The sequence below is a fragment of the Rattus norvegicus genome, chromosome 10, assembly GCF_021556685.1.
Source record: "Rattus norvegicus strain SHRSP/BbbUtx chromosome 10, alternate assembly SHRSP_T2T, whole genome shotgun sequence".
Lineage (NCBI taxonomy): Eukaryota > Metazoa > Chordata > Mammalia > Rodentia > Muridae > Rattus > Rattus norvegicus.
In genome coordinates this window covers 81235148-81258062 of record NC_141543.1, presented here as the reverse complement: position 1 = coordinate 81258062, position 22915 = coordinate 81235148, and the positions used below count along the sequence as shown (strand labels likewise).

The 22915-nt window shown below is 42.6% G+C and overlaps 1 protein-coding gene across 12 annotated transcripts in view; it reads left to right on the top strand.

Moving 5' to 3' along the window:
* The window catches only part of Stxbp4 (syntaxin binding protein 4), a 159257-nt gene that overhangs the window by 111434 nt on the left and 24908 nt on the right, over window positions 1-22915 (top strand). For 5 of the 12 annotated variants that reach the window (XR_015630627.1, XR_015630625.1, XM_087572138.1 and 2 more), the window contains one exon: window positions 3903-4661. Coding sequence is in view for 3 of the 5 variants with exons in the window: in XM_087572138.1 (XP_087428264.1) it covers window positions 3903-3988 (86 nt within the window). In the remaining 2 variants the exon portion in view is untranslated. 12 annotated transcript variants of the gene reach the window in all.

The following is a 22915-nucleotide window of genomic DNA, read 5'->3' as shown; positions in this document are numbered from 1 at the left end:
CTATTCCTAACTATGTCATATTCCAGTAGAAATATGACAGTTATCAATTACCAATTGAATAATTCTGTGGTGAGGAGTCACCGCAGCATGAGGAGCTGCAGTAAAGAGTCACGGCCATTCACCTTAGTTTTTGAAATGAGACTTGGTAGAGGAACAATGTCACCTGCCTCACGTGTGTCCGTCCCTAACTGGATGCGCGGCACCCTTCGTCGGGACTGCGTGGTTCCCGTCTGTCTGTCTGTGGAAGATCATTTCATCTTCCAACGTAATGAACCTGACAGCGTGAGCAAAGAAGGCCTTGGGTGAAGGCTCCCAGTCAGGAAGTATGTGTGTGAGTGACGACAACAGAAGTGACAGAAGTGATGGTAGAAATGGGCATGAGAAGAAGCCGCGCTGAAGCAGCAAGAATCCACTTGGACCAAAGCAAGTCAGAATTTAACTACTGCGTGCCAGGCCGTCACAGCCACGGTCTCCAGGGCCCTTAGCCTGCTGCTCTGGCGATTAAGACTAGACAGGAGCGCATGCAGCACATTCTAAGAGGTTAGCTCCACAGTGTAAAATTACAGTCTCAGCGAAGGGGAACCTCACAGAGTTCTGTGATGAACTTACAGTTTAAACAAATGCAAAAAGATAGGCAAATAACTTATATTAAGATTAAAATGTGTCCAAAATACTATAGCCGGGGTTAATTATTAACACACTATTAAACATAATTAAAAATAAGCACATTTAAAGTAGTAATAATAAAGCAAGTAAGTTCTGACATGACATAGCATGGAGAAAAGTCTGAAGTCATGTGTTAGGCAGACTCTGTGGGTGGCTCCCAGGGCCTGTGTTTCCTATGGTAATGGTCGGGTAGAATCCCCTCCTTAGAACATGCTCAGGATCTCCTGTCTGCTTGTAGCCAGGTATGTCCTGCTGACAGGACTTATCTGATTGCATCGTACAGGACTTTAGTGTCTGCTTTATGCTGGCCTTTCTTACTCCTGGAAGGGTTCAAAGAATTGAACTGCTTTGTTGCGAGACTCACATGGCAAGGATCTGAGGACAGTCTGGCTGAAGCCTTCAACCTTCCCGAGCCACTCCACAGAGAAGACCTCACTTATGCCCCACACACAGTGGGAGCCCTATGAGGTCTTACAGAAAGGACTCCCCTGATCACTGCCAGGCTCCCTTCCTACTGAATGTGGGAGGCTATGCAGGTATGTTTTCAGTAGCTGCTGTGTGTAATGACTGATTACACCACAAAGGAAAATAGCACTCAGTTTCTTCTAACTCCTGAGTGAGGAAATGGCCTCTCTAAGAGCAAATACAGAGTTCCTTGGGAATACAAAATTGTCTTCTATTGGAATGAGAGACATATTATATACTTAAGGCTTTGATTCAAATTTCAGAGTCACAAGTTACAAACACCCCCTCTGCTCCCCTTTACTCTCTGTAACAGAGGGAAGTGTAAGAGGAGGAGAGGGTAGCCTCTCCGGGTTTAATTAAGACAGCAGCCTCCAGGAGCAGACAGCCACTGCTGTGTAAGAAATGCTGTCATGAATTTTCCCCAGAGACACAGCTTTCCACCTTACCATATGACAGTGTGTCAGGCAGTGCAGTCCTCCTGCACCTGTCAAGGCACTTGACACAGGGTTGCTGCTCAGTGATTGATGAATGAGCTCCTTAGTAAGTTATCTCACCCATAATGAGCAGAAAGGAACAAAAGTCACCTTCCCCTGCAAGGACACAGCCTCCTTCTAACCTGGGGAATGGAAACCTCTTCGTATACAAGGAAACAGATGACTCCGCCGTGCAAATACAGAAAGGATTGATTTGCTTTTATAAGTGAAGAGAATCTTAAAACCCTAGTATGAAAGTGAGTCATTTCCCAGTTCTCTTTATTTCTTGGTCTCCAGAGCTGCCTGTCGTTGTATACGAGCTTTTGCTGCAGAGCTAGAAGATGCCACGAGCGTATCAGGTTCCCAGACGATACTGGCAGAGTGGTCCACTCATCTGTCCTGCATGTACCCTGTGTCTTCTCATCGTGTGCAGGCACAAACCTTTTATAATCTGGCAATAATTGAAATGCCCTTATCTTTCATTCCTTTTGTCCTCTGAGTCCTACTGTGAAAACCCCCACTGGAAAAACATTTTAGCATGATTCATTTGTGTTTGCCCCCGGTGAGCGCCCAAGCTTCATTCCTCATTATTAGCAAATTGTGAATTTTTAACAGATACTCTCCTTAATTCTTTCTAATTGCTTTCTTGGACACTGTGCATTTCAAATTTTCAAATGTACTAAGCATTCATCAGTTACCATTTCTCGATGTCGTGCTCTGGACAAGGCACCTGTGGTTTTCATCATAACCGATGCCAGGGTGAAATGAGTCATGCTGCTCCCTCAGGGGGCTCGCCCTGTAGAGACAGAACCGAATGGGTAAGCGTACCGTACAACAGTCGAGTGGAAGACACACGGAGGAGTTTCAGGTGTTCATGGATTTGAAAGGAGGGAAATAGCATTTGTCTCCCATAAATGCTGTAACAAGTTACCACAAACACGACAAACTTATGCCCCTACATTTCTAAAAGCCTGTAGTTCAAAATGGGTCTCTCTAGGCTTAAATTGAGGTTTGGCAAAGCTTTGTGCTCTTTTAGAGGTTCTTGAGGATTTGTTTGTTTGTTTGTTTGTTTGTTTGTTTGTTTGTGTTTTCCTCTTCGAGACTCTCTAGCTGCTCACATTGCTTGGCCTCTGGCCTTTCCGTCTTCAAAGCCAGCTGGCCAAGTGCAGCTTTTTACACAGCGTTCATTCCAGAGCTGGGCCTTCTAATTCCAGCCCCTCCTGTAAGGCCCTGGGTCATTAGCTTGAGCACGTGCAGTCCTAGCGATGTCAGATCATATGATTATCAGCCTGACTCCTCCCTCGAATCTGACATCACAGAGCGTGGGTTCTGAGGATTAGGGTGCGGACAGCTTCAGAGAGGAATTATCAGAGGAACAGAAAGGATCATGAAGGTGGAATTCAGGAATTGCTTTGCAAATGTAAGGTTAGGAATAAGTAAGAAACTTGCTAAAATTCGTTTGCTAACAACTTGGTTCAGCAAATTATTTTTTAGGTTTGGTGACCTTAAAAAAAAAATGGCTTTTGTGTCTGTGTTGCAACCACTCAACTCTGCCATTGTAGCAGGAAAGCAGTCATTGATAATAAGAAACTGTTAGGGTATGTTCCAATAAAACTTTATTTATAAAAAAAAAATGGGTGATGGGCCAGATTTGATTCCTAGACTATCATTTTTCAGGCCTTTGTCTTCAGCGCAAATAATAAAAAGAAGTAACTGAAAAGGAGTTGTCTGTAAACTACAAAGTGTCATGGAGGATTTTTGTTCAGTGGACAATGAGGAGATACTGGTGCTTTTGGAGCAGAGAACAAGTGTAATGAGAGCTATGCCTTGGGATGTTCTGTCTGCTCAGCAGTGGGTGTTGACTGGCTTTTACTAGGTTCTTCATTCAGGGCCTTAACAGTTAATTGATATGTTGGTCACTCTACTAGCCATATTCGTCTTTCTGTAGTCCTTCAGACATACTAAGCCTACATCTACCAAACCTATGGCATTGGCACTCCCACCTGCCCAGAATGAAATCCCCTTCTTCCACAAACCCCGCCTCCATTCTACTCCATTCTCTCATCCCATGCCACCTTTTCATCAGCATCATGACTGTAGTCACTCGATCTGCTCATGTGCTTTTTCTAACAGGACTCGCTTCCCATTAGAACTACTTTATCATCAGGGGAGATCCAGAATGTACCTTAGCAGGCATCAGTAAGGAGTACTGAATAAATAAATCAGTAACTTCACAGAGGTAGTTGTGTCAGAGCAAATAACAACTGAAAAAGAAGCTGGGTTTTTTTTTTTTTTCAGCTGGATTCATGGAGATTTCAAAACTGTTAACAATCAAGGATGTCAGCGAAAGAAGACATTTTCAGGAAGGAGGAACACAGCCCTAGTGGGTGAAACACTGAGGAATGGGTAGACGTAGTAAGGGCTGGGAGCACGGTCAGGCTGCAGAGCTCTGGATGAGAGAAAAGGAGTGTGTCTGTGATCGCTGAAGCCCTGACACCCAGAGAATGGATGTGACAGAAGGAGAGGTCCTCTGACACAGCTCAGAAGAGACAGCAAAGGGGCCAGATGGGAGCATTCAAGCTGGCAGAATTAAATGAAGAGCTGATTGCTGGGGAGGGGATTCTAAGGAGGAGAGAATTCCTGAGGACTGATTACCAGCACTAAATGCTGTGATCCAGAAGATGCATGAGAAAGGGTGGGCTGTGAGTGTAAGCATTTTGACCTACCTCTAAGAGCCGACTTCCTGGAGATCAGGAAGACAGAGAGACATTCAGCAATGCTGTTTCGAATGTCAGTTGAATCTCCTGTGAGTCATAAGGCATTTCAGTGTCTGCTGGGAACTTATTTATAAATATCAGCTGTGTAACTGCGATGCAAAACTTAACAAGATTATGGAAAACGTTATAGAATGCTGCATATTGAAAAGCTGGGTTCCAGATGCTGCCATACATACAGCTCAGAAACGGGCAAACGCATTGTTACACTACATATGTACATGTCAAAATATATCACATACAAATATGCAAAATAAAAAATAAAGAAGTCTTATAAGATTCACCTGAATCCACACTGATTCTCTAGAATATGCCAAAAGCTACTTAATTTTAAGAACCCCTGCCCGTGTCCAGATTCCTGGGACTTCTTGAGAGCTGTGCTCTGAGAGCTGTCAACAAGTTGACATTCTCTACATTCACACTCTCTTCTAAATTGAGAATCGCTAAGATAAGAAGGAAAAGCTTAGGCCAGCAATATTTTTACTCTGTCTTCTGCTGACATATGAGTGGTGTTAGACTTTTTGTTGAAAGATTACACAATAGAATACACCATTAAAAACACTTGGGCACAGCCTACCATCAAGAGGGAGCTATGGTTTGTAACCTTCGATTTTTGATTTCTACTTTTCAAAACATCTTTACAGGGCTTGTTGTTGTTCTTGCTGCTGCTGCTGCTGTTGCTGTTGTTGTTATATTTTAAAGGTATAGTGGCTGATAACTCCAGACCCAAATGACTTACATTCAAGTCCTGCCTCTGGCTGTTAAGAATTACATGATTCGAATGAGTTCCCTGACTTGTCTCTGCCTCTCTCCCCCATAAAGTGGGGAAGCTTTTCTTTTCTAATGCCCACCATTCTAGCAGAGTTGCCAGGCCAGGGAGATGATTCAATGAGTAACAGTCCTTGCTGGGCAAGTCTGACACTCAGAGTTGAGGTCCTTAGAGCCCATGTAAGGTCCAGAGAGGATGGGATGCGAGATAAGAGAATCTTCTAGAAACTTGCAGGCAACTGATCTCCAGTGTAAAAAGTATAGCAGCAAACTAGAGATCCTGCTTCAAGTAGGGAGGAAGGAAAGGACCAAACCCCTAAGGCAAGTGCGTGCCCTCACACTTGAGCGCGCGCGCACGCGCACACACACACACACACACACACACACACAAATGAACACTTTTTTAAAAACAAAGTTGATCCCATCTTCTTCCCATCTTTCTAAACATCACATGTACAGATTCTCCCTTTTGTGCCATTTTGTTATTTGCAAAGTTTTATATCTCATTTGTTATTTATTATCTATTGCTCCCATGGTATCCTGTGGCTTTACCATTTTTCTTTATTTAAAATTACTCTAAATGATTTCATCTGCTCATGTAATCTAGGAGCTACCTGGGCTTCTAGAACCAAGAAAGGAGGGACCCAGTTTCAGAGTAGCATTGTACCATGCCCTCACATAAAGTCAAATATGGCCTAGATCTGTGCTCGGAGAAAAAGGGATGATAAACTAATTAAGGCATTTTATTGTCTGTATCAGAGTTATTATCCTAAAAAGTCATTAACTATATAACGATAACCAAATGGCTGGATGGGCTGTTAGCAGTAATATGTCCCTTGCGGATCCATACTGCACTGTGTGTGTGCTGTGCACAGACAGTGATAAAAGTGGTTCTGAGGCTAAGCTAATATAAATGTGTCACTGATGAAGATTCTGTGGAGAGCAGTCTTCTTCTTTGTCTGTTTCCTGAAAGGCTTAACGTTGATTTTAAGCTCAATGTCTTTAAGGAAGAGTAAGAGAAATGGTCTTGCTAGCCTTTTGGTTAAAATAACTGGTCAAATAGTATTAAATAGCAGAAAATGACCAGCAATGATGGAATGACTGTCCCAGCTTCATGGCTGAAAACAAGAATAAGTTCTCCCCATCAAACACAAAGGGATCTTGGGGTGTGGCAGTTCTGTTTTACAACGTGTCCAAACTCAACCTTGATTTAAAGTGTTTGCAGCACACCATCCACTCTTTTTCTGTTACTTAGGAAAAAAAATTTTTTTTCGGAACTGAGGGCCGAACCCAGGGCCTTGCACTTGCTAGGCAAGTATTCTACCACTGAGCTAAATCCCCAACCCCGGAAAAAATATTTTTTAAATAACATACTCTATCCTGACACTGCAATAAATGTTATTTGAACTTGGACCTGTCTGCACTGGTAAGATACTGCAAGGTTCTGTGGTATGTACTTATAAACTATACTTTCCCTTAAAGTGCTCTCTCTCTCTCTCTCTCTCTCTCTCTCTCTCTCTCTCTCTCTCTCTCTCTCTCTCTCTGTGTGTGTGTGTGTGTGTGTGTGTGTGTGTCTCTGTCTCTCTTTCTGTCTCTCTCTCTCTCTGTCTCCTTGAGGAGATAGATGGTGAGTTGGCATTAACTTGAGAAAATAGGACATTTCAGGTTTTTCTAAGTATCTTACAGTAAATCAATCCCCAAAGACTTCCGTAGGAAACACATTGACCCTTTTTTAAAATATATATATATATGCAATAGACTGAACATATCTCCTATTGAAAATAGATCCTGCTCTCATACAATATATCCGAACCACAGTTTCCCCTCCCTTCACTCTTCCCAACCGCACAGCTCTTTTGTCATCCAGAGATAAGAAAAATGTATCAAGATCAAGTGCAGCCTGCTGTCTGTTGAAGAACAAGAAGCTTAGTTGTTCCCTCTGATGGCCTGGACAGGCTCTGCACATGCTCACTTGTTCAGACTAAAGACACTAAAAGAAAAATTACATGTGTGTGGCATCTTGCCTCTCATCGTCTTGAAGTTTTCTTTCGAAGTAACTAATTATGTGCTGCTTCCCAAATGGGAGTGCAGATTTTGTTCAGGCAGTTTCTGAATTTCTAACTCTACCTTTATTTTTAATCTTTGGGAGTAGAAGCCATTGTCTTTGTCTTTTACAAAATCCAATGATAAATCATTGCAAGATAAGCTGGTCACTAACGTAATGCAGCTCTCCAAACCACGGGCAATTCAGGGTGGCCTTTGTCATCAGTGTTCTCCCAGCAGTGGGCCTGGAGCACGAGCTGAAGGCTAAGCTGGACCAGAAACACTTGTTAGGATGCAGAGATGCCATCCACTAAAGCTTGGACTGGTTTTTAAATTTACAACCAACATTTATGTCTGAGCTAAAATTGACTAATCAGACACAATTCATGAGCTAGATTTAACTGTAGTAGGAAATGACGGGTGAGCCTTCACTTTCCTACGTGTCTTCTGAACCGCTCAAAGTTCTAGTCTGAATACGTCCAGCCTTAGTCTTTGTAGCCCAATAGAGACGTAAGTTCAAGCTTGAGGAAGCAATGTGTTGTTGCATCTTTATATGTCTACTGTTATATATACCTTACCCTTTCATGTCCCGGTACCAAAAAGGTCTAATGAGCATGCAGATGTTCAAAGGAAATATTACAGTTTACCAACAACCTGATACACGCATGTACAACACTGCTTTGGGCATTTGAATTGGGTCTGCAGCATCGGAGTACAGTGCTGTACCTCGTGTTGATTCTGAAGGACACAAGTACCTGAGCCCCAGCACACAGTTAAGCATGCACCATAGCACAGAAAACCGTGAGGGCAAGAATGTCCCAGGGAGCTCTTTTCTCTTTAGTCACTGACTTGACATGTGACACGCCAGCACCACAGAAACTTAATTGGTGTCTAAAACCATGCTGGGGTTTCCAGATGAAACTTCTCACAGAAAAATAACTATTATCTAGCTTTCTGTCTAGTGGTTACCCTCAGGAGACACTGACTGTATGCTTCCTTACAGACCATGGAAACATGTTAACATTGTAAGAGGTCCAAAGAGAACTATGATAATAGCTCGTTCTCATGTAAGTTAACCAGATATGATTGCAGAGTAAGTAATTCTTCTTTGTTGTTTAAACATGATTCTCTTATCTCGGTGGCGAGCAGCAAGAGCTAAGTGGGCGTTTGCAGTCCTCCTAGAGCAGTGTTGTCTGACCTAGATTTCAGATCTCTGTAGTATTTCCTGAGGAAGACCAATGCCTCCTCTCTGTGCATCTACCACTAATAATAAAGCTATGAGTCAGCTGCCTAGGAGAACTGTCTGTGTAAGGGTTTTAAGCAGTCCTTTTATTAATGAGAAGCCAGTGCACGGTTCTGTTGTCCTGCAGATGAGTTAATCAGCTGAATATGGCCAAGAATATTTCTAGAGACACTTCTTCTTCGTGGGGAAATATTTAAATACCAGTCCTCCTTTCTTAAAATAATAACAATATGTTTTTATCTTTATTACATAAAGAAGTTCTTTAAAATAGGTATAGAACACTAACCATGCACCAAACAGTTTTGATGGCCTACTAGGTAGCAAGCATTCCCAGGTTCATGGTGCATAAGAATGGGTTTTCCATCCCTGCCCTTGTAGAACTTCCAGGGAGAGTTGGGGAGAACAAAGAGCCAACCAGTGAATGCCATCTGAACCTGAAAAACCTCTACGGCCATTGTGAACTCAGCGCTGTGATAGAAGCAGGGAGAGTGAGCTAAGCTGGCCTGCAGAGTAACATGTGAGACTTGGAAGACGAGGGAGACAAATCTCTGGCATGTTATGGACAGGAAGCCTTCAGGCTGAGGCAAGGAGGAGGCTCACAGTGAGGAGATGGAGAAGAGGACCAGTTCTGAGGTGTGAATTAAAATTTAATCTGGAAAAAAATCAGCACAGGTTGCCTTAAGAGCGATAGGCAGAGATGTTTCTGGGAGTCGCTGTTAGCAGTCTGGATTAAGAAGCGGTGGGTCTGGAGAAATACGCTGGAGGATCTTGGGCATGCGTGCGGGTTTTATGGAAGTGTGGGTTCTCACAGAATGGAAGAAGAGTGAGGGAAGGCGTCCAGACACAAATGCTGGGAGCACGCAGAGGTCTGGGTGAAAGATGGTGCTAGACCAAGGAGTCCTCAGAAAGAGAAAGAAAACATTGTGGTCTTTGGAAACCAAGAAAAATATAATACTTTTAACTGCATTTGTCTTTCAGTCATCCTGATAATGTTAATGTTTTTTCCCTTAATAAATACTGAAGACTCCATGGTCATTAATGTTTCTCTCTCTCCTCCAACTCCTCTCTCTCTCTCTCTCTCTCTCTCTCTCTCTCTCTCTCTCTCTCATTCTCTCTCTCTTCACTTTCTAAAAAAAAAAAAAAGAGGCTATTTCAACCGTTCTCTCTGTTTAACTCACTTGACCATCTACCCAGCCCACCCATCCTCTGTATATAACAAATGGACTTGGGCTTCTAATGCATCTAATAGGTGTCTCACGAGTTACCATGAACTTTACACAGTTCCCAGTTAAGGAATTAGTTATACTTGCTATAAATTACATAATTATTAAGTTGGTGAAATAAAAGTTTGGAAAAACCGAAAACTTGAGGCAGTTCTAATATTGAGTTAAAGTGCCGCTGATAAGTCCTGAGGGAGTTGTCTGGAAGGATGCAGTGGAATTGAAGACACCTAGGTTCTGCTTTGGGATTGGGCCATAGCTGTAGTTCTCAGTCCACTATGGAGCAACCAACACTAGGAATTAACAGTTGCTTCATCTTGATTTCCATAAGAATAACACAGAACCCCAACAGAGGTCCCACACAAAGGTCTAATTAACAAGAAAATTGTTTCGGCCTAATGATCAACAAATATATCTGTACACTATAATTTGAAATAAAATATGTAAAGCAAAGGTCTGCCCCTCATTGAATAAGTTGAATTTTACAAGGTTAGTTCTCCTTTTATGTTTGATATTCACACCTCAAATGAAAACAGCAAGTCTTTGAATATTTCCAGTTTTCTAGATGTATACATATTATATTTCTGAAGCTGGCCTTTTCTTTATTTCGCTCAAGTTCTAACTTTTTAAATACGTATGACTTGTCATCAGATAAAATTAGGAGTATAAGTCTCAGTGCTATCAGTGAGGCATAATCACACTGAAGATATTAAAAGCATACTTTTTTCCAAGTAGAATTAAGGGGTTCTTTGCCCCAACTCCCTGAAACACTCATTAGAATTAATTTTCAGCCATTCCTAGGATTGAGAAAGAGTGATATTTAATACCACTTCGTATTAAAAACACTTCGAACTGTACCAGTTCATGCTTTCTATAAATTTAGTCACTACAACTTGATTATTTTTACTTGGATTTTCATATCTAATATAACATCAGTGAAGAAGGTAGGATGTCAAGTCATCCCACATCAGTCACCAGAGATGGATAGGTTCTGAAATGAAGGACAGTAGGAGGTGATCTAATGATCTAATGTGGAAGAGACATTTAAAGTCTCCATGGCTTTTGAATCATATTCTTAAAATAGACTTGATTGGTTGACTTAGTGATTAAGTTCTATGTAGCCTTATAGCCTTCTTTTATAAACGTTGCTTAGGAGACCACATCCTGCCAGAGACACAAACAAACAAGGATTGGAGACATGATTATCATATGTAGATATCTAGCTACATCTTGTCTATCCTCAGACAGAACCAGTATGATGATAAATTTTATCTCAGCTGTGCAAAAGATTCTTATGTAGTTAGACCTGTTCATAATATGAACTTCTGGGTTTCTATCATTATTTGTTTTATGATTTTTTAATTGGATATTTTCTTTATTTACATTTCAAATGTTATCCTCTTTCCTGATTTTCCCTCCAAAAATCCCCCATCTCCTTCCCCCACCCCCTGCCTCCATGAGGGTGCTCCCCCGCCCACCCACTCCTGCCCACCTCCCCGCCTACCTCCCTGCCTTGGCATTCCCCTACACTGGGCATCTAGCCTTCACAGGACCAAGGGCTTCCCCTCCCATTGATGCCTGACAAAGCCCATCCTTTGCTATATGCAGCTGGATCCATGGGTTGCTCCATGTGTACTCTTTGGTTGGTGGTTTAGTCCCTGGGAGCCCTTTTGGAGGGAAGGGGGTCTGGTTGGTTGATATCTTTGTTCTTCCTATGGAGTTGCAAATCCCCTCAGTTACCTCAGCCCTTTCTCCAACTCCTCCATTGGGGACCTCGTTCTCAGTGCAATGGTTGACTGCAAGCATCCGCCTTTGTATTTGTCAGGCTCTGGCAGAGCCTCTCAAGAGATAGCTATATCAGGCTCCTCTTGGCGTTCCCAACAGTGACTGGGTTTGGTGACTGCATGTGGGATGGATCCCCATGTGTGGCAGTCTCTGGATAGCCTTCCTTCAGTCTCTGCTCCACACTTTGTCTCCGTATTTCATCCTGTAAGTATTTTGTTCCCCTTTCCAAGAAGTACTGAAGCATCCACATTGGTCTTACTTCTTCTTGAGCTTCATGTGGTCTGTAATTGTATCTTGGGTATTCTGAGCTTTTGGGCTAATATCCAGTTATCAGTGAGTGCATACCATTGTGTTCTTTTGTGACTGTGTTACCTCACTCAGGATGATATTTTCTAGTTCCATCCATTTGGCTAAGAATTTCATGAAGTCATTGTTTTTAATAGCTAAGTAGTACTCCATTGTGTAGATGTACCACATTTTCTGTATCCATTCCTCTGTTGGAGGACATCTGGGTTCTCTCCAGCTTCTGACTATTATAAATGAGGCTGCTATGAACATAGTGGAGCATGTGTCTTGTTACATGTTGGAGCATCCTATGGGTACATGCCCAGTAGTAGTATAGCTGGGACCCCAGGTAGTACTATGTCCAATTTTCTGAGGAACCTCCAGACTGATTTCCAGAATGGTTGTACCAGTCTGCAATCCCACCAACAATGGAGGAGTGTTCCTCTTTCTCCACATCCTCGCCAGCATCTGCTGTCACCTGAGTTTTTGATCTTAGCCATTCTCACTGGTATGAGGTGAAATCTCAGGGTTGTTTTGATTTGCATTTCCTTGATGAAGGATGTTAAACATTTCTTTAGGTGCTTCTCAGCCATTCCATATTCCTCAGCTGAGAATTCTTCGTTTAGCTCTGTACTCCATTTTTTAATGCGGTTATTTGGCTCTCTGGAGTCTTAACTTCCTGAGTTCTTTGTATATTTTGGATATTAGCCCTCTCTTGGATGTAGGATTGGTAAAGATCTTTTCCCAATCTGTTGATTGCCGTTTTGTCCTGATGACAGTGTCCTTTGCCTTACAGAAGCTTTGCAGTTTTATGAGGTCCCTTTGTCAATTCTTGATCTTAGAGCATAAGCCATTGATGTTCTGTTCAGGAAATTTTTCCCAGTGCCCACGTGTTCAAGACTCTTCCCCACTTTCTCTTTTATTAATTTCAGTGTATCTGGTTTATGTGGAGGTCCTTGATCCACTTGGACTTAAGCTTTGTACAGGGCGATAAAAATGGATCAATTTATATTCTTCTGCATGCTAACCGACAGTTAAAACAGCTCCATTTGTTGAAAATGCTGTCTTCTTTCCACTGGATGGTTTTAGCTCCTTTGTCAAAGATCAAGGGATCATGAGTGTGTTGGTTCATTTCTGGGTCTTCAATTCTATTCCACTGATCTATCTGCCTGTTACTGTACCAATACCATACAATTTTATCACTATTTCTCTGTGATACTGCTTGAGGTCAAGGATGGTGATTCCCCCAGAAGTTCTTTTATTGTTGAGAATTTTATTGTTGCTATTCTGGGTTTTTTGTTATTCCAAATGATTTTGCAAATTGCTCTTTCTAACTCTATGAAGAATTGAGCTAGAATTTGGTGAGGATTACACTGAATCTGTAGATTGCTTTCAGCAAGATGTCCATTTTTACTTATTAATCCTGCCAATCCATGAGCATGGAAGATCTTTCCATCTTCTGAGATCTTTGATTTCTTTCTTCAGAGACTTAAGTTTTTATCATACAGATCTTTCACTTGCTTGGTTAGTCACAAACAAGGTATTTTATATTATTTGTGGCTATTGAGAAGGGTGTTGTTACCTTAATTTCTTTCTCAGCCTGTTTATCCTTTGAGTAGAGCAAGGCTACTGATTTGTTTGAGTTAATGTTCTGTCCAGCCACTCTGCTATCACTATTTTCAAAAGGCTAGAAAAGTCAAGAAAAGCAGTATACACCGGATCAAAAAGAAACTTCTGGAACCCTCTCTGTGTGGCTGCCACAGAGCACCATCATTTTGTGAAGTAAGCAGACTCAGGGGTGTGCACTAGATGTTCAAGTGCAGTCCTGTTGGACTACCCAACTCTGTGCTCTGGAGCAGGACTACATCCCCTCTAGGAAGGAGTAGAGCTGAGGACATGGCTCAGTTGGTAAAGTACTCAGAAGACCTGAGTTTGGTCTTCAGAAGCTGTCTAAGTTAGCATTTTCATTGCTGTGATGAAACATGATGACCAAAAGCAAGATGGGGAGGAAAGGGTTTATTTGTTGTTCACTTCCACATCATAGTTATCACTGAAGGCAGTCAGGACAGGAACTCAAATAGGGAAGGAACCTGGAGGCAGGAACTGTTGCAGAGGCCAAGGAGAGGTGCTGCTTACTGGTTTGCTTTTTATAGTTTTACTCAGCCTACTTTCTTATAGACTCCAGGACCACCAGCTCAGGAATGGCCCCACCCATGATAGTGTGGGCTCTTCCCCCATCAATCACTATTTAAGAAAATGTCCTATAGGTTTGCCTACAGACGGATCTTATAAAAGCATTTTCTTAATTGAAATTCCCATCTCTCTGATGACTCTAGCTTAGGTCAAGTTGAAATAAAACTAGCCAGGGCAGAAGCCACATTTAAACATTTTGGACACACCCTATAATCTCAATGTTGGGGAAGTAGAAATAGGTAGATCTCTGGGGCTCATTAGTCTACAAGCATCACCTCTCTGGGTTGATTTCTGGTCTTCGCATGTATACATACACACATGAACTTGCACACATGTGTATAGTCATCTTCATACAAACAAACACACAGGAGTCCCTTTTTAAATTTTTCACAGAAAAACCAATACAACAGTCTAATTAACAGAAGGAAATGAGTTCATTATTCTATCTGAAGGATAACAGAAGGAAATGAGTTCATTATTCTATCTGAAGGACAGCCTCGTGGAGCCTGTGTCTCAGGATGACTTAGAACCATCAAGGAGCTGACAGTCTAGACAAATGGGGAATACAATGATAGGGAAAATAATCATAATGCAAAGTTTAATCGTCTAAATATGTTGTCCATGGTACAAAGTAAAAAGTAGCTCAGAGGAATAATGAGAGCAACTATTTTTAAATGAGGAAATGTGTATATAGAATGTTTAAGGTTTGAGCTCTGAGCAGTTTTGAATGACAGCTTAGAACCAAAGTCACGTGGTAACCTAAATACCTCCTCTATAGTTATGTAGCTTTTGACACTCGGGTTACCCACCAACAAACAGCTTTTGTTTTTCTTCAGTTCTTAGTTGAGATAATCAGGTGAATTCCAGGCATACTTTAAGACTTCCCCAGGACTGTATATGACAATGTAAAGTTAAAGAAAGTGTTAACCTGTCTTGGCCTTGACTGTCTTGGAATGGTTAGCCGTAGCTGGTGTTCGCTACTTTGTGGTTTCTGTCTTCTACCCTTCCCCGTCCTTTTCCTACCCTTTCAACCCCTTAACACTAGATAGGAGAGAAAAAAGGATTGAGGGGAAAGGGGCAACATTACTACTTCTGATGATTAGGGGCATAGTGTTCCTTGGGGGAAGTTTGACCTTCACCCATCAGGGTATCGAATTTCTTCTTCCTTCTTCTTTAAGCATGATTTCCTAACAAACCACAACTGACAGAAACCAATCAACCGCCCTGCCTCTTGAGGCCGTAAGATTTATATACCCTCTAAAAAGTCACCAGAATTCCAAAATCACACAGTCCCAGAAACTGTCTGCCATTGGCAAAATCACACCCCTGCTAGAGCAAGAAGCAAATCATGGTCAGCTGCTATGGACAATCTGAAGCAGCCCCATATCCCACACCTTGGATTAAAATGAAAACATTATAATATTTATTTCTGTGTTTTTTAAAGAAATCAAAATGCCACAACTGTCACTACATTTGGATGTCTACATCTTCCAAAGCAAACCACTGTGTAGCAGTAAACGTGGCCATTCGCAATTGCTTCTGCTATACTGAAGAACCAACAGCTGTCTCTAGTCTGATGAAAAGGGACTCACATTTCTTCTTTTGTTATGGGCCCTGGACATGACTTAGTGCTGTCATGTAAGAGGAGGAAAAAGAGGGTGTTGGGATGTTGGAATAGAATATTCCTACTTAATATATTATGTAACTTAGTATAATATGACCACAGCAAGACAGCAAGGTACGTGGTGGAAGATAGAACAGGGTAAATGGGAAATCTGCCTTGAGATTCTAGTAGGTAATACTTTTCTACTACTGCGTACAGTGCACCTTTATGTCTGTTGATACCTTTCATTTGATAGCAATGTGTTGTGAGTGGTTATAAATACATTTCGTAACCTCGCAGGATTATGTTCAGTTGGCCTAAGGGTACTACAGGAAAGTGAAGGGAGGTCCCCATTGAAAGAGCTGATCTAAGGAAGCTATGCTATCTCCCAGGATATGAAAGAATGGTCTCCAGGATCTGAATAACAGACATTTGCAATTGTGGTAAGAATGTCCTGAATGATGACGTTTCTGACAGTTTGACAGGTGAGGGGCAGGAACTGCTCGGTGTGGATGGGAGTTATCACGCTGGACATGTCAGGGGAATTTGACCAGTATTTCCAAGATAGCAGGGCTGAGAGTCCAGAGCGGATCGGGAGAGTTGAGGAGCCTGAGCTGACCATCCTCAAACCCACTTGAGCTTCCCAACTTTACCCTCCGCAAGGTTAGCCGGCGAGACTCCCAATGACTTACTCTTTCTCTTCCCCTTTCCCTGTAATCATGACCACAGCTATAGAGTTTACAGCCAATTTAGGTCAGAGCCGTGACAGTTTAGGTCTCCCTCTATCGTCTAACTTTTCAGGCCTCTGTTTACCTCCTGGTTTTTCCCATCTTATCACTTTCTCCTCTCATCTACTAACCACAGAACGGAACAGAAGCCTTTGGTTGAATATTTCTGATTTATTAAAGGGTCTTAGAATTCTTTGGCTATTCTAAATTATAAATGAATTTAACCTTGTATTCCTCTAAAGAAAAACAAAATGAGGCATGAAGGTTTTGTTGTTGTTTGTATGTGGCTTTTCACGTAGTCTTCTTAGTGGCAGGTCCTTCCTGCTGACAAATGGAATGTTTCCATCTCTGACCTGGACACTGTTTGCACTAATGTGCGAGCACTCCAACGGCCAGACTCTAAGGAGCCGTCAAATCCCCTTCTACCTGCTTACTCCCAGGCAGTCTGTTAGCCGGAGACTGCTCCTGTCTGATGTGAACTACCTACCCTGTCGTTACTCTTCAACAGACACAGTCACACTTGCTCAAGAGCAACTTTCAACCTCTATTCATGAAATGTTTCCCTAAAGGAAACAGGAAAGAGGATGTGCAGTTTTCCAGGTGTCCCCCGTTCACTGTCATGGTCAGCAGCCACTTACCCCTTCACGTGCGTGCCTGTAATCTCAGCATTCAGGAGCGAGATGCATATGGACCTCTGCTGAGTTCAGCACTAGCCTGCTTTTTCATAATGAGTTCCAGGCCCACATGGGTTCAAAAATAAAGATGAAATGAATTGTACCCATCTCCTTCTTCTGCTTTGTAATCCATGGAGAAGAAGCTTTCAGCCATAGGAAAATAATTCAAATCATTACAGCCTTCTACAGAGCCGCTTTAAATTCTCATCTGAATTCAGCACCCTTTCCACACCTTTTTCTAAAATGTTCTCCTTTCATCTTGTGTCTGATTAAATAGTAGACGTTTGGTGTAGTAAACATTGATTCCTTAATTCCAAATAGCAATTAAGAATCATATTTGTACACAGCACTGCTGCAGTGGGGTAGGGAACAGAAATGGGGGCGAGGGGATCTGGTTAAGGCAGTTAATGTGTACCAGAGAAGGTGTTTTGTACTGACTAACCAGAGGCACAACACTGACTCAGTGACATCTGAGCCGGCCCCTGAATGAAGTGTCAGAGGGAGCCACCCACATGGCGGGAACAGCACTCTGGGCTGTTAGCCATTACCGCTCTTTACATTGAGCAAGTCAGACAAGTTGACTAGTCACGAGCTAAGCTTGTCAGAACACAAAGGGGTTTAAAAGGACCCTTTAATCCTTGGACTACCCTGTTTCAGTGAGCCCTGGCTAGTTTTTCCTAGCCAGGAAAACTGCAGCAACCCATCAACTAGATTTGATCAATGCGTAGTATGACGTCTGCTGAGTATCAGTGGTTTTAAGCAGAGTCAACTCAAATTCCCCTACCGTTGAGCAAATGCCCAGAGAGAACTGTGAGCGAAATCATCTGTTCTGGGTCATGGGTTGCATGCGAGGGAGCAGTAGAGGAAGGGCACTTAAGCTGGCCCTTCCAGCTGTTGGCGTGTCAGAGTTCAAGGTGCTAAACCCTAACTGGGAGTCAAGATCACCATGAACATGCAGAGTTTGCATGTGTTGAAAGGAAACTGTGAAAAATGGTTAATAGCCTTCTCACCCTCCTCTTTAAGTGAGTAATGTTTTAGAATATATTGATTTGCCAAAAGTAGGGACGCCTACCAGAGAAGGACCATGGCAACCAGGTCACCTATGAAAGTATTCTCGGTGTTTTGCCTTCCATTTAGCATAGTCTTTCTTGGGTTGATTTGTGGCTTCTAACTTGAAATATGTAACGTCTACATTATATGGGACTAGGTACAATTCATTCTCCCCACACCACCACCACCAATGTCAACATATAGCCAAGTCTCAGATGCAGAATGCCTACTGTTGCAGCATTTATCAAGTCTAACAGTCAGCGGCTGTTAAAGCACAGTTCCAGAACTTAGACGGTTCTTTTTAGAAATTATTTCCTTAGAAATGTTTTTGCCCTTGAAATACTGAATTGTCTAGTTATTTATAGGTCACAGCCATCACTTAGTATAATAGATTTCTTTTTCATGGGGAAATTAAGTGGTAGTTCCTTTGGCACCACAATTCAGATGTACAAATTAACTTGTGCAATCCTATATCTAACAAAAAAAAAATGAGTCTAAAATAGACCATTTTGTCTTTAAGCCTAGAATCTAGCTCATTTCCACTTAAAAGGATCATTACTTAGAACTATAAAGCATAGACTGGGATGTTGGGGATTCTGCTTTCTCTTTTTGTTCCAGTGAAATAGGAAAAACTGTCATTTGATCATTTTTATATTGGTCGTTGCTGCAGACAGGGCTGTGGCTATGGAAAGAGAAGGACGCGTTGGTGAGTGTCAGCGTCAGGCTGCACATGCTGACTGCGTCATTTACCAGCAACAGGACAGTGAAGCGGAGACTGATTTCCTACACTGAGGGAAGGATCACGGGGAAAGCATAACTTCCTTTTACTAAAACTCGCCCCGTAGGTATTTAAGTTTTTCCTGTGTTAGATGTCTGTGTGACAGCAATAGAATCATGGGCAATAAAGAAGCTCCTGTTTTGGTTGCTCTCAATAATAATGGCCTCCTTTTGCATATAATTGTATCTTTATATATTAACTAATAAGAGTCTCATGATAACTCCACAAGCTAGCAGGATAGCTATGATCATTACTCATAGAAATGAGAAAGCTGAGGCCCTGCACAGTTATTACTGTGTTATTTGACTTAGAGTCAAGAGCGCTGCATATGGATTGAGATTTTCTGATTCAAAATCAACTGAAAATATGTGATGGTTGTCCTAATCTTCAGTGAAGACTTGTCCCCTGAATTCAGATCCCTCCTTCCCTCCCTCTCTCCTTCCCTCCCTCTTCCCTCTCTTTTCTTTCTGTGATGTCCCAGGCTAAAGACTGAGTCTCCTTGGGCTTACAATGACACTAGAGCCCTTCAGGTGAATCTGGCTGTGCTGAGGTCTGTGTGAGACACCCTGAGTTGTGTTGTCTCTGTCAGATTTACAAGTGGCTTGTGCACCGTCCTCTCAGAGACCACAGCACTGTAACTGTTGGACACAAGAGCATGCACTCGCTCAGACCTCACATCTGTCCAGCTTACCACTCTCTGATCCTCTCACCAAATCCGGCTACTATTCTGCCTCCCAATTCCTTTTCTTCTCTCCCCATTTCAAGGCTGTGGTCCATTATTCTAGTCTTTCTCACGGTCCCCTAAGCTCATTTGGCCATCTCTATGCTGCACGATTTAACACAATTCCAAGCCTCAACAAATGGAATCACGTAGCTTCCGCATGGTCTACACAAACAGATGGGAGCACGGCTACTTTCTAAATGTACGCCCGTATACCCACGGGCAAATGTAGCTCTTACACTATTGTAAGAGCTGTTCATCCAGGGCTAGGCCTTGTGAATGTCCCATCCACAGTGCCACGTCAGCTGGTATTATCATGATACACACAGGTCTAGTGTGTGTAAGCATACTGTTGTGATGTGGGTACAGCGTCCTTGTCAAGTCTCTCTTGGCCATATTTCTGGCAGTGTTTCCTCCCCTGTGCACTGCTAAGAGAGTGTACACCTTCTCCACTTGCAGGGCTTGTTTTCCCAGGAAATTTAGTCAGGTTAAAAAAAAAAAAACAAAAAAACAAACAAAAAAAAAAAAAAAACCTGGGATCTGCGCATTTAAAAAAAAAATGTTTTTTGGTTGTTGTTTTAACTATGTGGCCTTTTCCTGTGTGTAAAGGGGCCAGAGCTCTCTTGCAGTGTCTTCACCCTCAATGGGAGCGGACCTTGTTAAGAAACTGCCAGTTCAGGTTATTCCTTCTACGTAGGTGAGGTTATGAGACCCTGTCTCCAAAGGAATCATGGGAAAGGGAAGGGAGTGGAGGTGCAGGATGAGGGGAGGGGAGGGAAGTAAAGGACAGGAGAGGAGAGGAGAGGAGAGGAGAGGAGAGGAGAGGAGAGGAGAGGAGAGGAGAGGAGAGGAGAGGAGAGGGGAGGTGCAGGATGAGGGGAGGGGAGGGAAGTAAAGGACAGGAGAGGAGAGGAGAGGAGAGGAGAGGAGAGGAGAGGAGAGGAGAGGAGAGGAGAGGAGAGGAGAGGGGAGAGGGGAGGGGAGGGGAGGGGAGGAGAGGGGAGGGGAGGGGAGGAGAGGAGAGGGGAGGGGAGGAGAGGAGAGGAGAGTCCTGGCAGTCCTGCTGCAGCCTGCAAATTCTAGCAGAATCTTTTTTCACTTGTACAGAGGAGCAATTCCCTCAGTTCTCAAAGTGCCAGCCAGCCAGCATGCCGAGGCCTCATGGCTGTGTGCCAGCTACCTGGAGCGTTCTCCCCTCCTGAGCCTGTGCTGCTACAGCCTCTTGACCCTGCTGACCTTTTCTCACTGGCTTGCAGTCCCCCTCTGTCCTGGAGCTTCGTCTGTCTGTCTGTCTGTGAGAGTTACTCCCTCACACCATCCTGTAGTTTCCACCATTGCTGTTAGGTGTTTATATATCCCTGAGGGGAGGGTGTGTGCGCTTTAGAGAGTTTTCGTTTTGTGAGTGGTTAGTTTGTTTAGATTTGAGACAGGGTCTCCTATAGGTTAACTTCAAACTCCCTATACAGCCATGCATGACCTTGAACTCCTGTTTCTCTTGTCTCACGATCTTGGGATCACGACTGTGCACCAGCTCACCCAGACCCTATTTATGCAGTGCTGGGGCTCAGAACCAGGGTTTGGTGCATGCTAAGCCTACAGTCTCTTGGCTGAGCTACACCCCCATCCTTATCTTTATAGCCGTGAGATCAAGCTCCATGTTTATTTGTTGATCATTATATATTGAACACCAGAGCAAAATTATGAACATATAATAATCAATAACTATTTAATAAATTAGAACTTGGGCCAAACATAACAAAGAGAATCTGTGGCAATGAATAGAATGGGAAAACAAAGGAAATCATTTTGTGTGGAAACGTGATGGGTTGAATTCAGGTATGTTGAGTTTTAGCTGACAGCCAGGACTCTAAGTTCAGTACATTCAAGACTCACTTTAGCAAGATACTCATGTAGCTTTTGGAGTCCTCACCATGAAGTTTTTGATTGGAAACAGCCTCTGGTGGGAAGAATGTTATTGGAGGCTCACAGTCAAACACTTCCAAGCAGAGACAGCTGCGGGTGCTTAGAATTGTCAACGACAGGTTAAAAACTACAGAAGGGGAAAAGAAGTATCCTGTACTTACAAGTACGTTTTGGTTTTGTAACAAGTATTTCCTTATTTGTAACAATAATGATTATTTCAAAGCATTTATATTTTGTTATTATTATTTCCAAATCATTATTGTGAATAGATAAAAGCATTACTGTTGGCAAAAAGAGTACATCAGTCAAATATTCTTGTGAATACCAGAAGAGCTCGGTTATACGAAGGAGGCTATTTGCATTCCTCTTTATATTAGACAGTTATTATGTTTTTATTACTAAGATATCACAGAGAGATTAATTAGTAGTCTCCACTTCTGTTTACAAATGATAAGTGCATGAAAAATAAGAAACTTTGATCTTCTTTTTTTAAAAAAAAGGCATTTTTGTTTTTTAGGGCATAGAAATGATGGTTTTTATTTTTAGCTTTGTTGTTTGACAGTTTCATTCACGTATATAATGAATTCTGCTTTCTCCCTCCTCCCCACTGTCTTGTTTCTCTCTTATCCTTATCAATAACCCCCTCCCTATTGCCTACTTGTCCCCTTCTTATAATCATGACTTTTGGGGTGGTTTTGTGACCCATTTTGTTTAACTAGGGCCATTTGTACGGCCATGGGATTGAAATTATCCACTGGAACCATATAAGGTCATCAGCAGGTATACATCAAAAGGCAGTGACCCCACCACCACCACCGCTGTACCCTACCCCACCCCCTAGTCCCCCACACCCTGCCCATCTATCTTAGAAAATAGCTCAACAATGAATAGTAGGGTTCCCCGAGGCTGCCGCCATCTAACTGGAGGGAGCATTCTCACTCAGACTCAGTGCAAGTATCCGCAGCCGCCATGACTGTTCTATGCTGCTGTTCCTGTTGCTGCTGCTGCAATGGCAATGTCTTCCCCCGAAACAACTTTTTGGAGCTCCTTTTCCTATCTTCCAGCTCATACATTCTTCCTGCTCCCCTTTCTCTAGCATTCCTTGAACCTTCATGGGTTGGTATAAATGTCTTCTTTAGGGGTGAGAAAATGAATGCTCGGCCAACTTAATTTTAAAGTGATCTCATGATTAAGGACATCATGTTGGGTGTGGCAAGGTGGCTTTGCGAGTAAAGGAGCTTCCATGCAAGTGTAATGGCCTGCAGTCAGCCTCAAAGCCCACGTAAAGGTAGAAGGAAATAATCAACTACCCAGAGCTGGCCTCTGACTCCTAACATGTGCGGTGTGTGCATGCCCTCAAACACATGCATCCTGCACACACACACACACACACACACACACACACACACACACACTCACTCACAGTGATAAAATCTAAAACTCTTTTTAATAAAAATCACTACTATTGTTCTTTCCATGGAGTTACAAACCTTCAGTCCTTTCCCTAACTCCTCCATTGGGTT